General features: G+C 41.7%; 1 protein-coding gene across 1 annotated transcript in view; it reads right to left on the bottom strand.

Moving 5' to 3' along the window:
• The window catches only part of RAB28 (RAB28, member RAS oncogene family), a 769,471-nt gene that overhangs the window by 173,788 nt on the left and 580,906 nt on the right, over positions 1-14,777 (bottom strand). Inside the window, exon 5 of the mRNA XM_044062586.1 lies at positions 1,839-1,942. Coding sequence (XP_043918521.1) covers positions 1,839-1,942 — 104 coding nt within the window. The remainder of the gene's footprint in view (positions 1-1,838; positions 1,943-14,777) is intronic.

Here is a 14,777-nt window from a genome sequence, read left to right as displayed (position 1 = left end):
GGTATGAAGAGGTTGTTAGGCCCCATGCCTTTACCAAGTGGGGAAGGAGGGAGGGAAACCTGTACTGCAGCTGTATTAGCACTCAAACATCTACATTTATGGAAGGTACAAAACTGTACTATGTTCATCGTGCATACAGCTGCAGTAATCACAGATGGGTAGAGTCCCAAAGCTATGCATAGGTGGTAGGTACTATGAGGAACTGGGTTGAGCCAGAATGCCCTGCAAAACAGCAGTGGCAAAGCCTGCTCTTGTTCTGGAATACAAGGGCAGGTGGTAGTGTTTTGTGAAGGTATGTACAGAACTCCAAGTGGCTGCCTCCAAAATATCCTTAGTAGGAACACCTCTGAGGAAGGCTGTAGAGGTGGCTGTGGCCCTGGTGGAGTGAGATCTGATACCAGTAGGGACAGATTTCCCATGATAGGAATAACAAAACCGTATGCAGTGGCCAATCCACTTGGAAATGGTCTGTTTGGTAACTGGTTTCCTTTGAACCCCCTGCATAGGACACAAAGTTGTTCTGATTTCCTGAAGGACTTTGTTCTGTCCAAATAGTAACGTAGCTGCCTATGGATGTCTAAAGAGTGAAGCAGCCTCTCCCCTTTGTTTTGAGGGTTAGGATAAAAGGTAGGTAGGTGTATGGCTTGATTTAAAGCTACCCTGGATACCACTTTTGGCATAAAAGATGGGTTGGTACGAAGGGAAACCCTGTCCTGATGGAAGATGAGGAAGGGCTGCACCGCCATGAGGGCCTGTAGTTCAGAAACCCCAATGAGCTGAAGTGATGGCCAGAAGGAAAGCTGTTTTCCAGGACAAATATTGCAGATCTGTGGAGGCAGCAGGTTCAAAGGGAGGCAATGTTAATTTTTCTAGTATGTAGTTAAGGTCCCAGGCTGGTATTGGTTGCTTCCTTGGAGGTCTTATATTCTTAGCCCCTCTGAGGAACTGTCGTAAGAGTGGGTGAGAGAATAAAGGAGGATCCGTGTTGAATTCTGCAGGAATGGCTGAGGCATGTATTTTTATGGAAGAGAATGAAAGTCCACTGTTCAGCAGTTCAGCTAGGTACTGTAAAACCTGAGGCAAGTTAAATTTTCTAGGGTCCTGGCCTCTTATCTCATTCCAACAGCAAAACCGCTTCCATTTTGCAAAGTAAGCTTTTCTAGTAGATGGTCTTCTGGCCTCCAAAATGACATCCTGCACCTCCTTGGAGAGTAGGGACTGTTGTGGTGTCAAGGAATTTTCCATGCAGCGAGGTTGAGTGTTTTCAGCTGACTGTGAAGAGTTTTGTAGCTGTTCTGAGTCAGTAGAAGAGGCATTAGAGGCAGGAACCAGGGAGGAGTATGTGTTAGGCTCCTCAGGAGTGGATACCAGTGTTGCCTTGGCCAATCTGGAGCAATCAGTATCATCCTCGGTTTGTCTGTTCTTGCTTTCAAAAGCACCTTGGGCAGAAGGGGCAGAGGTGGGAATGCATAAACTGTCCATGCTGTCCAACTGAATGAAAGGCGCCCACTTTCCAGGCCTTTTGGATGAAAGGTCCTGAACAAAACTTTTTCAGTCGATGGTTCCTGTGGGAGGCAAAAAGATCTATGTCTGGCCTCCCCCACGCTTGGATTATCTCTGTAAACACCTGAGGATGTAACTTCATGTGGATCTGTCATATTTCTGCTTAGAGTGTCTGCCAGTGTGTTTTCCAGTCCTGGCAAGTACTGTGCTTGAAGTTCGATTTGTCTTTCCAGAGCCAAGTTCCAAAGAGTCATGGCTAGTCTGCACAAGGGGTATGAATGTGTTCCTCCTTGTTTGTTTATGTACCACATTACTGTGGTGTTGTCTGTTCTTACAGAATCCCCAGTTTTAGCTGATACAAAATGACTGCTAAAGCCATTTTCTTGACAAAACCGTTGGTGTTTGTCAGCTTTCACAGTTCTCATATGTTCCAAATCAACTAAAAGAAATAAAAGAGGATTCCATTAATATACACTATGAAATTATTAAATAAGCATTAAGCAATTAACTTAGCTTCTTCTGTTTTTGGTTGCGCCATTATCAAGTCACATTATTTTCTTGTGGAGCATCGTCCAAGGATTATCTGCTTTTCAGTCTTAGCAGAGGCTTTTAAATTATAGTTGTGTAGTTGCAGAACACCAGTGAGATAAGATGACAGTCAGATGCTGACAATCAAGTCTGTGCAAAAATATTTATTCCTTTTTCTGCCAATCTACTTCCAGTTTTCCAGATCCCATCTCTCAGGACAATGGTGGGACACAGATGAAGAAGCACAAGGAATAGATTATTACATTATCGTCTTCTCTTTCACCATTCCTACGCTATATGTCATATGTGGTTATCTAACCAGCACTGAAACACTGCGGTTGGCAGTGCCCTCATTAAGATGGTGGCTTCTTCTTAAATGGAGGACATACTTCCCTAATTAAGTTTCTTTTTGATATTACATTGGTATGGCAGTCAAACTAATGTTCTGGTAACTGGTGCAGTTTCTGGTTTACATAAAATTAAGTTATGCTCTCTAAAAATTAAAACGTTGACTGCAGTACCAAGTGACAGACTATGTAGGACACACATTGACAAGTGTATACATCAGGGCTGACTGCTAGTCCCTTTCTTCTATATGACTGAAAAAACAAGACGTCAAGAATGACAAAAATCCTGTGTCCCAACAGCTGTCTGGAGGAATACAGATTTTGGACAATCAGACTCCAACTATGATACTGGTATAAGTATAATACAGACAGCATCAACACACATCAAAGATCGCTGCCACAGCCATGACAAAATGAGATGAAAAAAAAACACATGTGGGGATTTGTTTTGTTATGCAAACAAATGCACAAACCAAGGATGACGTACACATCACACACTATCAGCAGACCAGTTGCTATGTGGCCTGTGTCCTGGGATATATGGTATATGGAATGTCCACCACAATGTGTCCATAGTGTTGAGTACCCCCTTCTATGTAACACAACTACTGAGTGTGTGCAGTACATCCACGACAGGCCATAATCCTTTAATAATTCACAGCCTTCACCACACCAATACCTCAGTACAATGCACTCTTCACCACCTTTGTCACTATGAATTATCACACATCTATTTGCACATACCTAGGTATTAATTTTGTTGCATGAACATTACTGTCTGATGGCAAGGAACCCCCATCAAGGTGTAATACCACATGCATGTGTTATATCTGTTTTGATGATGCACTCATAACATACACAGCTGTTTAATGACATTAATGGAATGCTTTACATTAATGACAGTGACGATTGTAATATATATATCTGCAATGCACACCAATCAACCAGTCTGTAATGATTATAATGTCAAATGTGTCTCCTCACATCTCCTGCATATGTTAAGTGTCAGGACAGTGTGCTTGATTACACTCATAGATTGCTGACATGCCCTAATAGTTGTACAAGTGTGTTGGTGCAGAAAGTACAGTTGTGTACTTACCATAAAAGTAGATGTTCGAGTGTATTCACTGTTGCAGTCATTACAATTGGGTTATCCTGCTGGCAGGCTAACCGCAGTCGGCCTGAATTCCAAAGTCTAGGTCCGGTGTCGGTTGCTGTCACCTCCTCCCTGACGTCAGTGCGCCAGGGGTATAAAAGATGCAGCCAGTGCCATTTTGTTCAGTTTTTCTTGCCCCAGACATCAGGTGCCCTCAAAAGGGTAGGCTAAAAATATGTCAATAAAGCATGCATGCATGCACCAAGGTAAATTTTTCCTTCATCTACAAGCAAATACACCACATAGGTTGTATAGAATAGAGAAGTATAGATAAGTTCCAACAAAGATAAGGGAGATGGTGGGAGGGTAACCTGGACTGCAACAGTGAATACACTCTAACATCTACATTTATGGTAAGTACACAACTGTACTATGTTCGTCGTGTTCCACTGTAGCAGTCATTACAACTGGGTTGAATCCCAAAGCTAAGGTTGGGAGGCTGGAGCTAAATAGGATTAGGAGCAGCTATGAGGCCCCGCAGAACTGCAGTGGCAAATCCTGCTCTGGATTTAGAGTAAAGAGGCAAGTGGTAATGATTGGTAAAGGTGTGCACTGAACTCCAAGCTGCAGCCTCTAAAATATCTTTGGTTGATACTCCTCTGAGGAAGGCTGCTGAAGTGGCTGCTGCTCTGGTTTAATGTGGCCTAATGCCCTTAGGCACTAATTTGCCATGTTGTGAATAGCAGAAACGAATGCAGTGGCCTATCCACTTTGAAATAGTTTGCTTTGAGATAGCCTTTCCTTGTGATCCTGCAGCAAATGCCACTAGCAATTGCTCAGTCTTTCTGAAAGCTTTGGTTCTGTCCAAGTAGAAGCGCAGCTGTCTGTGTATGTTCAAAGAATGCAGAAGTCTCTCACCCTTATTCTGTGGGTTTGGGTAAAAGGTGGGCAAATTAATAGTTTGGTTAAGGGCCACATTGGACACTACCTTAGGCATAAATGTCGGGTTTGTCCTCAGAAAAACCCTATCTGGATGGAAAATGATAAAAGGTTCCACAGCCATGAGTGCCTGTAGCTCTGAGACTCATCTTGCAGAGGTTATTGCTAGGAGCAGAGCTGTTTTCCATGATAACAATTTTATATCAGCTGTAGTGGCTGGCTCAAAAGGAGGCAGGGTGAGTTTTTCCAAGACATAATTGAGGTCCCATGGAGGTATTGGTGATCTCCTTGGAGGCCTTAAGTTTTCGGCTCCTCTGAGGTACTGCCTTAATAAAGGATGAGAAAAAATAGGTGGCTCTGTATTGTAATGAGCTGAAATGGCAGAGGCATGAATCTTAATTGATGAAAAGGAAAGGCCTTTGTCCAGCATCTCAGTTAAATATTGCAAAATCTGAGGAATATTTGGTACAGTCGTGTCAATCCCTTGTGCCTGGTTCCAAGCACAGAATTTTTTCCAGTTTTCAGCATAAGATTTTCTGGTACTAGGCCTCCTGGCCTCCAAAATAACACCCATCACCGCTTTAGAGAGAGGTGTGTTTTGAATGACTACATTATCCGCCATGCTGCCAGATTTAAGGTCTTGAGTTGGCTGTGCAGGATCTGATTGTCATGTTGGGACAGTAAGTGAGGAATGTGAGGTAATGTCCAAGCTGGGTATTGAGACATGTTCCTTAGGATTGGGTACCAGTGCTGGCGGGGCCAGTCTGGGGCAATCAGTATCATTTTTGGCTTCTCTTGTCTGACTTTTAGGAGTTCCTTGGGGAGGAGAGACAGTGGAGGAAAGGATTACACTGTTAAGTTTTTCCAGCTGAAAGATAGAGCATCCACTTTCCATGCTTGCTTGTGATAAGTCCTTGTGCACAATCTCTGTAGTTGGCAGTTGTGAGGGGAAGCAAATAGATCTATGTCCGGGCATCCCCAATTCCTTGTTATCATGCTGAAGACTTGCAGATCCAATTTCCACTCGTGGGGATCCATGAGGTTTCTGCTTAGTTCGTCTGCCAGAGTATTTATCTTTCCAGGCAGGAATTGTGCCTACAGATGTACTTGGTAAGTCAAGGCTGTGTCCCACAAAGTCATGGATAGTCTGCATAGGGGGTAGGAATGAGTGCCTCCATGCTTGTTTATGTACCACATGACTGTAGTATTGTCCGTCTTTATCAGTAGTTGTCCCAGATGAAGTAGATCCTTGAAGGCTGTCAGGGCATTCTGAACAGCTAGCATCTCTTTTTTGATTGATATGTAGATGCATTTGGCTTGCAGACCATGTGCCCTGAATACATCTTCCTGCATTGTGGCCCCCCCAGGCATAATCTGATGCATCTGTTGTTAATATCTGCCTGGCTGTGCGTAAAGCGAATGGCTGCCCCTTGTTGTGGTGACAGGCCTTTGCCCACCATCGAAACTCCTGTTGCAGGCAGGGAATGAGGGTAATTATTGTTTCCAGGCTGCGGCAATGTTGAGTCCAAACACTTTTTAGATACCATTGAAGTTTCCTCATATGCAGTCTTGCATATGGAATTAGCAGAATGCAGGATACCATGAAGCCCAAAGCCTGCAGAATTTTTCTTGCAGATAACTGGGTCTTTGTTGCCAACATTTTGAAATAAGTAGTCAGTTGCCTTTGTTTGTCTGGAGTGAGTTAAGCCATCTGGCAGTTGTATTTAAGCTTGCACCCAGGAATATTATCTCTTGAGCGGGTACTAGTTTTGATTTCTTTTCATTTACTATGTACGCTAGGCATGTTAGTAATCTTTTTACAAATGCCAGATGCTGTAGTAGAGAATGTCCTTGTTCTCTGCTTGAATAAGGCAGTCATCCAAGTAAGGATATATTTGTATTTCTCTTTGTCTGCAAAATGCAATTACTGGAGCCAGGCATTTTGTGAAGACCCTGGGCGCAGTAGATAAGCCAAAGGGCAGTGCAGAGACTTGGTAGTGCATTGAGCCAGCTATGAATCTGAGGTATCTTCTGAATGATTGTCTGATTGGGACATGCAGGTATGCCTCTTTTAGGTCTAAAGTCACAAGCCAAGCCTTCTTGCCCAGCATGGGCAGAAGCTGCTGCAGAGTCAACATTTTGAATCTTGGAATATCCAGATATGTGTTTAGAATAGATAGGTCCAGTATTGGTCTCCAGGCTTTGTCCTTTATGGGCACCAAGAACAGTCTTGAGTAAAATCCTTGTCCCTGCTCTTGCTGTGGTACTTGCTGAATGGCCCTCATGTCCATGAGGGATGACGCTTGCTTTTGTGCCTCTGCCCATTGATTTTTTGGCAGGTCTGGCAAACCATTTGCCCTTGGCAGGGTGTGAAAGTGAAACCTGCAGCCTTGTGACACTATATCCAAGACCCATTTGTCCTGGGTTATTACGTGCCAATTTTGAGAAAAAAGTGCTAGTTTTCCCCCTAAAGGTGCTGCCAGAAGATAAGTGTTTAGCGCAGACGGGGGGGAAGTCATTGGGACTGTTTCCTGTATGGCTGTGATTTGTCTTCTCCGCTTTTGGAGGTAGAAGCACTACATTGTTTAGACCTGTATGAGCCTTGGGGCTGGGATCTGCTTCTAGGGCGTCTGTATCTGCCTCTGTGGCCTCTCTGACACTGGAAAGGTCCAATTCTTGGTAGGCCAGTGCCTACTAAATCTTGGAGGCTGTACCTGTAAGAAATCCTTGACTGTTTGCATAGATTTAGCTTTGTCCTCCATTTTCTTCAACACCCCTTCTGCTTTAACACCAAACAAGGTATCATGCTGTAATGGAGCATCTAATAATTTTGCTCTAACATGAACAGGCAGATTCTGTTCCTTTAACCAAGCATGCCTCCTAATGACAGAACCCGTAACAGCGGCCCTGCAGGAGGCCTCCAGAGAATCAAAACCACATTGCAAAGTATGCTTTCCCACTTGTTCAGCTGCATGCAATAAATCCTGTATTTCTTTGTTTTCTGCACATTCAGAATTTATCAACATTTTCTGTTTAAGCAGTGACATAATATACTGCTGATATTTAAGCATATGAAACTGACAATTTAAAGCCCTTATAGCCAAGGTAGCAGAAGTGTAAATTTTTCCCCCCATCTGTCCAGTGTCCTAGAATCCCTGTCAGAGGGGGTAGGGTTTTTTGCAGTGGAAGCCTTGACCCCTTTGGGACCATGAGAGATAGTTTCTGGGTCAGCAGCAGGGCTCTTAAAAAGAAATTTATGTGAATCAGGAACCCTGTAGAATCTGTCTGGCTTAACAGGAGTTGGAGGTAAAGAGTCAGGAGTCAGACTGGACTCTGAAAATACATCATCTACAATGTCTAACACAGGTGGAATAGCAAGGGGCCTGTGCTGAGGTAGCAAAAAGAAGTCTCTGAGCCTTTTCTTAGATTCTGAATAATCTTGGCTCTCCCAGTGGAAATGCTCCCTCATGGTATGCAGAGTTTCCCCAAAAGAATAATCCTCAGGAGGAGAGGCTGAAGGGATAGATTCTTCAGCATCAGAATCCTCATAGGGAGGAAGAGAGCATTCCTGATCAGAAGAGGAATCAGAAGAAATGGAAACCTGATCTGAAGATTCATATTCTGTCTCTTGCCTAGGCCTTTTATCAGGAGGGGGATGGGAACCCCTAATCAAAGTAATTAGGTCTTCGGACATTTTGAGCATCTGTGTTTTAGGCATGGAGGCCTGTCCATGGGGCTGTTGTAATTGTTTCTTTGTCTTTAGAGGTGCTTTAGTCTTTGCCTTTGAAGCTGAAGTCGTTTTAACATATAACTGTGTAGGCTTGAAAACACCCTCAGAAGCCGATGCCTGCTCAGCAGCTCCGGACCCATCTGAGTAAAATAGTTTCCGAGGTTCCAATACCTTGAGTTTCCAGCGGCCTAGTCGGCTCCACGTGGGAGTCGGAAGCGGCCTGCGGCTCTAAAGTAGCGGGTGTCAGGGGCTGCGAAAGCACCTCACTGAGAACTGGCGACTGGCTTAGAAGAAGCCTCGTCATCAGTTTTGGACCTCGGATGCCTGTCTTTTTCGTTGCGTTTCTTTTGAATTGCGGTAGTCGGATGGCTATCCAACAACATCTTGTAATTAAATCTTCTGCCAAAATAGTGAAATGTAAAGTCGTACCGATGCTTAATTGTGCGTTGGTTAAATCTACCACAAAACCGACAATTAGCAACGTCGTGATCAGAGCCTAGGCAAGGAATGCAGTAAGAATGGAAGTCCTTATGAGGTATCTGCTTCCCACAAGAAATACAATTATTAACTTTTTCTGACATCGGTCTGAAGCAAGAAAAAAGTTTCCCCAATGGGGTACTTAGCTTTTAATGAAGACTTTGGATCTGAAATTCGAACACGAAAATCTCAGGAGTCGGCCGACCGGCACTTGTGAAGTGCTTTTGCTTCGGGCACCGTGCAGCAAGAAAGACTGAAGAAAATGGCGTCGGCTGCATCTTTTATACCCCTGGCGCACTGATGTCAGGGAGGAGGCGACAGCAACCGACGCCCGACCTAGACTTTGGAATTCAGCTGACTGCGGGTAGCCTGCCAGCAGGATAACCCAATTGTAATGACTGCAACAGTGAAACACAACGAACATCCATCTATGCTCACTCAGAAACACATACGTTGTGTCAGAGATATGGGTATTACTGGTGGTATTATTCTGATATTGTTCAAGATTGTGTGTGATAGTTTGACTGTTGGCCATGAGCCTGTATCTGTGTCTTACTTGTTTGAACTCAGTGCTGACAATACAAGCATACTCAGGCAAATCAGCTTGCACAGCTTCACAATATGCACCTGATCTCAATTGTATTTAACATCCATGATACATGTCCTCTCCAATCCTTCACTGTTATGTCACCTTGTGTGAAAGTCACATCATATACATTTGTCACTGTGCAGTCCGTACTGTGCCATGTGGAGATGTGATTAGCGTTCCTGCTGCAACTTTGTTTTGCATTTCCTCATGTGCAGTACATTACAATGTTTCACCTGTCCTCCTTCACAGTGTTTATCCCTAAACTTCATGTGTGTGCCCCCATTCAATAAACACACTTCCCATGACTGTTTCTTATAAATAGCAGTCCATGTACCCTTACAGATCATTGACACAACTTGTACAGACTGCCTGGAATGAGATTCCACAATACTCAGCACTATATACACTGTCCTGTGCCTGCAGCACATACATTAATATATGAAAAAACATGGTTGTCCTTGTGGCATTAAGTGTAACTCTGCTAACCCAGTATGCTTAAGTGTACACATACAGTGTCCCGTCCTATCCCCACAACATGATACATTAATATATGAATAACCCTGGTGGTCCTTGTGGAATTCCACACAATCCCACAAACTCAGTATGCTGAAGTGTACACATACACTATCCTGTCCTGTCCCTGCAACATAATACATTAATGTATGAATAACCATGGTGGTGCTTGTTGTAGTATTCCACTCAATCCCGCTTACCCAGCTTGCTATGTGGTAACTAAGTTCGCTATCCATGTTGCTTTACATAGTTTCCTAGCCGCCTTGAAACCCTGTTTGCTTACATTTGAAGGTGAGATGCAGCATGAATATTCACTAAGTGCTGTTGCTCACTTTTCAATCACATAAACTCCATGTAGGCTTCGCTCAAAACCTAGAAAGAGTTTATTGAATACCAGGGTATGACAATCCTCAAGAAATTACAGTATAAACAATATAAACCAACATTTATAGTAAGAGAAATAATAAAAAAGGTTACATAGCAATTACATTATAACACACATTTTGTTGGATCTACAGGTGGCATGGTCAACTAACTTTATAAGGAGCTTTTTTATAGATCCACATCCCTCTTTGAGAAAGCGCTTCCTTAAGCCATTTAATCTCTATATTCCTTTGATGCATTTTAGTGCTTAACTACTACTTCTAGAAGAATAAAAACAGTATCCTTTTGAATTCTGCTGGTTTTCACGAGTTACTTAACATTTTCAGATGTGTTGTTTTCACATCTTTACTCAGTAGCACACTTGTCTTTAACGGTTTCCATTTTAAACCATCAATAATGAGAATTCCTTAAATGTAAAAAATGCACCAGACAGGATCTCAGCTTCATGCAAACATGGATAATACTTCTCTAGTTCTACTAATTCCTCTCCCTCTCCCTCTTTGTATCCTATTTCTACTAGTCCTACCTTTCTGCGTTCACCAATTTCTTGCCTAATTCTGTCATGTAATATGAACACTTCCATGTCCATTTTTGTAAAACATATATATTTTTTTCTGTTGGCTTTTTGTTTTGCAGACTGCATTACTCTGCACGTCTCTACAGTGACTATAGATTGCCAAAGTTTTCAGGATTGTCAACTCCTTTTATATTTTTTCATTTGCTACAAGTTAGTGTCACTTACACTACACATTTTCCTTCTAAATACTGCAGTATCACTTGCAAAGACTACAAAGGGGACTACAATTTGCAAAGAAATGTGATACCCACAGCTAAGCACTATTTTCCACATGGTGGGTTATTATTTAGTACTACCATGCCAGTTCAATTGCCTAGTCAAGGTTTCAGAGACTGGATTACATTAAATTTGGCTAAAGTCATAAAAAGAAAATAAGCCTATTTAGTTTGCTTTCTAAATGCATTTACTTTTTGCCTCTCCCCTTTGTCCTAGCTTCTCCATCACATTCCTTCACTTGTCAAATACCCTTTGGAATGCCTCTGTGGATTTAACCACTACCAATAATTCAAGTAGTCCATTCATGGGTTCAAAATCCTCTCTGTGAAGAAGGAAGGAGTTAAGTTAAAAAAAAAAATAAAAAATTATAAAAACGGAAGGAGTTAAGTTGCTACAGTCTGCTGCGTGTACCCCCTCCCTTCTATCTAGCCTTCCTATTCAGCATGACAATGCACATCTCCATGAGAAGATGTCATGCAACCATTATCAGGACTTCCCTGTGCTATCGGGTCTGTAGCAAAAACAGAATTAACTTCTCTAGTCTATGATCATAATCTTTCTTCCCTTCATTTCATGCACTATTCATATAGTTGTCCTCTGGATTTCTTCCAGTAGTCTGAAGCCTCTTTCCTTGCATAATTCCAGAAATCAGACATCATTCTATAGATCTGGGCTCACTAGGACCTAATAAAGTAGAAGTATGACCTTTTTGTTTCTGGAATGCATAGTCTTACATATACAAATTAGCATTCTGTTGTTGCCACTACTGCCCTCTCAATCTGTTACTGATAGATGCTTTACCTTCTGTGTTGTCAACAGTCCTATTCTTCCCCTCCCAGAGTGATGCTTCATACCAAGATTGTTTTGTCCTCCAGGTGAAGTATTTTTCATTTGTCTGCAATGAATCTGAAATGCTACGAATCTACAGTAGAGAGTCGATTATCCAAACTAATTGGGACCTAGGGTAGTTCAGATAATTAAACTGTTTGGATAATCAAACATACAACTGAACCGGATAAAAAACATCTGAAACCTTGTTTTTACAGCACTCAGGGAATATACTTTTCAAAAATTAAGTGAGTAAAGTAGACAATAAAACATATTTGTCACACACAAGGTGGCTACAAGCTCAAAAACACGCAAACATGAATACATACATTTACATATTCAGACTATTATTTTTCCTACCCAAAAACTTTGGAAGGCTGGATTCGGATAACTGACCCTCTAATGTATCCAAATGGTCAGTCCTCTAATGTATCCAAATGGTCAGTCCTTTCAAATTCTTCCTTAGGCACTTCCCCCTAAAGGGCCCTTGTTTTCTAGTCTCAAAGACATATTTGAAACAAACATTGTGAGGAGTAGTGGATCTCAGGCAGGATCCATGCAGAACTACACTAATTACTTTACTTACCCCTAGCATTCTCCATGTCGCTGCAACCTTCTGTGTCTTGCCTTTCTACCTCCATCATGACCTACCTTTCAAATGTTCCAGATTCCTATCAGTTGCCCGTGTTTGATTGAATCAAAAGCCTTGATGAAGCCCATGTAAACCAGAAAAAAATGTATTCATCCATTAAGTAAACCTGTTATCTTGGCACAAAATTGGATCAGGTATGACTGATAAGCTCCTTATGGTAATGAATCCATGTTGATGGATTTCCTGGAGACTGCTGTCTTTCTATTAATCCACCAGCCTTCTCCCTTAGTATTTTCTCCTTGACTCTCCCTGTGACTGTTCTTATGCTAATAAAACTGTTATTTCCCAAAGTGTTCCTACTCCCCTTACTACAATGGTACTGCAATTAATATGCTGTAGTCACCAGGTACTTCAGCACTATTCAGTCATCTGTTAAAAATCTCTATCAGAGTACCTGCCAACACCCTGTCCAGATTCCTGAGGAAAAGCATCTCATCTCTGTGCATTATCCTCCGAAGGGTAGTCAGTTTTCTCTCTATCTCCTTCATCTTGATATTGATGCCTGTCATCTCCCCATTCTGTACTTACTCCCTTCCAGCATGACACCCTTTTCTTGTTTTTCTTTATGAAGACCAACACAAAGTATTTCTTCAGCAAATCTGCTTTTTCCTCAGTTTTCTGTAATGTCCCTCCCATTTTTTGAACAGCTAAGAGAGGTCTCTCTCTCTCCCTCCTTTCTAATATACATATTAACATGGATTTGTGCCACTTAAACAAATCAAAACAGTGCTCTTGCAGGACAGCTTTTCCTACATACCTAGTGGGGAGGTTTCATCCACCCAAATCCTCTTACGTAAAAATACTAATTCGATGGTTGCACAATCATGAAGCAGAAGTAAACAAATTTTCATCACAAAATCAGTACATACAACATATTTGTCCCACTTCACTTAAACAAATGAATCTGTAGCTGTAAAGATCACATTATGTCAAAGGGTACTTTTCCGTTATCAGAGCAAAACTGTCAATGAGAGGTTTGGCGTTTTTTTTCTATCAGCTCAACATCGGAAAAGAACATGCTTTTTTTGGACTAGAAAGCTGAATACTGGCACCCTTTATTTCCTTAAATTATGTCTGACAGTTTTCTGTGATCATGGCAACAGTCGTAATGACCGCTTTTTTAAGGCCGACATCGGAAAAGACCTGTTTTTTTTGGGGTGGGGGGCTGGAAAGCAGAAATCGATAGTTATACGGTAATTGTTCTTCCTGTTATCAGCCCCACATTAAAACAGAACTGAGTTGTATAAAAAGCCAAATTGTGTTTCTTTTTATTAATTGGAAAATGTTATTTACGTTGGCATGGCAACACTTCCCAACTTGTAGCTGCCACTTTAAACGAACCATGATACTAAATAACAGCTGTTTTCACATTGAAAACTAAAGCACACCTCAAGGCTGACAAGATAATAACAAACGGAATGAGTACTTCACATTTACTTCATTTCCAGTACTGACAAACACGGTCATTTAGGATGCCGCGGCAACACTAAGTAGCAGAACCCACTGTAAGAGAACCACTTTTCTTGGTAACAGCCGTTTTCCAATTTAAAACATAAAGCGTATCAAGCCATTACAGCTGTGCGAGGCTGGAAAGCACAGGTGTAACATGCCAAATACAGATTACTGTACTTTTTAATAAAAGGCAATATTATAATTCTAAAACAAAGCCAACTCTTCTAACAATTCAGTGTGGTAAAGTTGAAAGTGTAACCCTGTTAAAGGAAAAGTACCTGTCAAAAATATGTACATTTTAAATGGAGATACTACAAATGCATGGCTATTTTAAGTGCACTAACACTGAACATCAAACCATGCTTTAAACACAAAAATATAAAAGAAAAACCCTGTAATGTTTGATTAAATGAGAATTCAACATTCCTGACTTCCTCCTAATGCATCATTTGGTATTACTGCACTTGATAAAGCATGGTCAACAAACAAGCCTCCATCCCCTTCCTAATTCCTTCTGCCAACTTCCTTTCAACTTGCATCTCTGTTGCCTTGTCCACTTTTGCTGGTTTCCTCTTACAATATCTCTTCACAAACTTCTCTGTTCCACCTTATGTAGACTCTGTATTTTGCCCTATTTGATAGCCTCAGTCTCCCTTCCAACTACACTGGCTTTCTTCATTTTTTTAAGTTTTAGCCTTTTCTCAAACCCATGTCCATAGCCCGGAGTACTTCATCCTGTTTACTCCTACAATTTTATCCCAGTCTCCTAAATCATTTTTGACCATTTTCATTGAATCAACATAATCAACATGCCTAAAATTCTATATCATCATCTTTGGCTTTATATTCTTAGTCTCTGACAAACTACAAACAATGCTGTGGCATGGCCAGTCCTAACTAATGGCCTCTTCACTAGAACATCCATTAACCCTTCTGCTTTGATTAG

Source organism: Protopterus annectens, chromosome 2.part1, assembly GCF_019279795.1.
Source record: "Protopterus annectens isolate FY-2018-M chromosome 2.part1, PAN1.0, whole genome shotgun sequence".
Lineage (NCBI taxonomy): Eukaryota > Metazoa > Chordata > Ceratodontiformes > Protopteridae > Protopterus > Protopterus annectens.
This window is presented reverse-complemented; position numbering and strand designations above follow the sequence as displayed.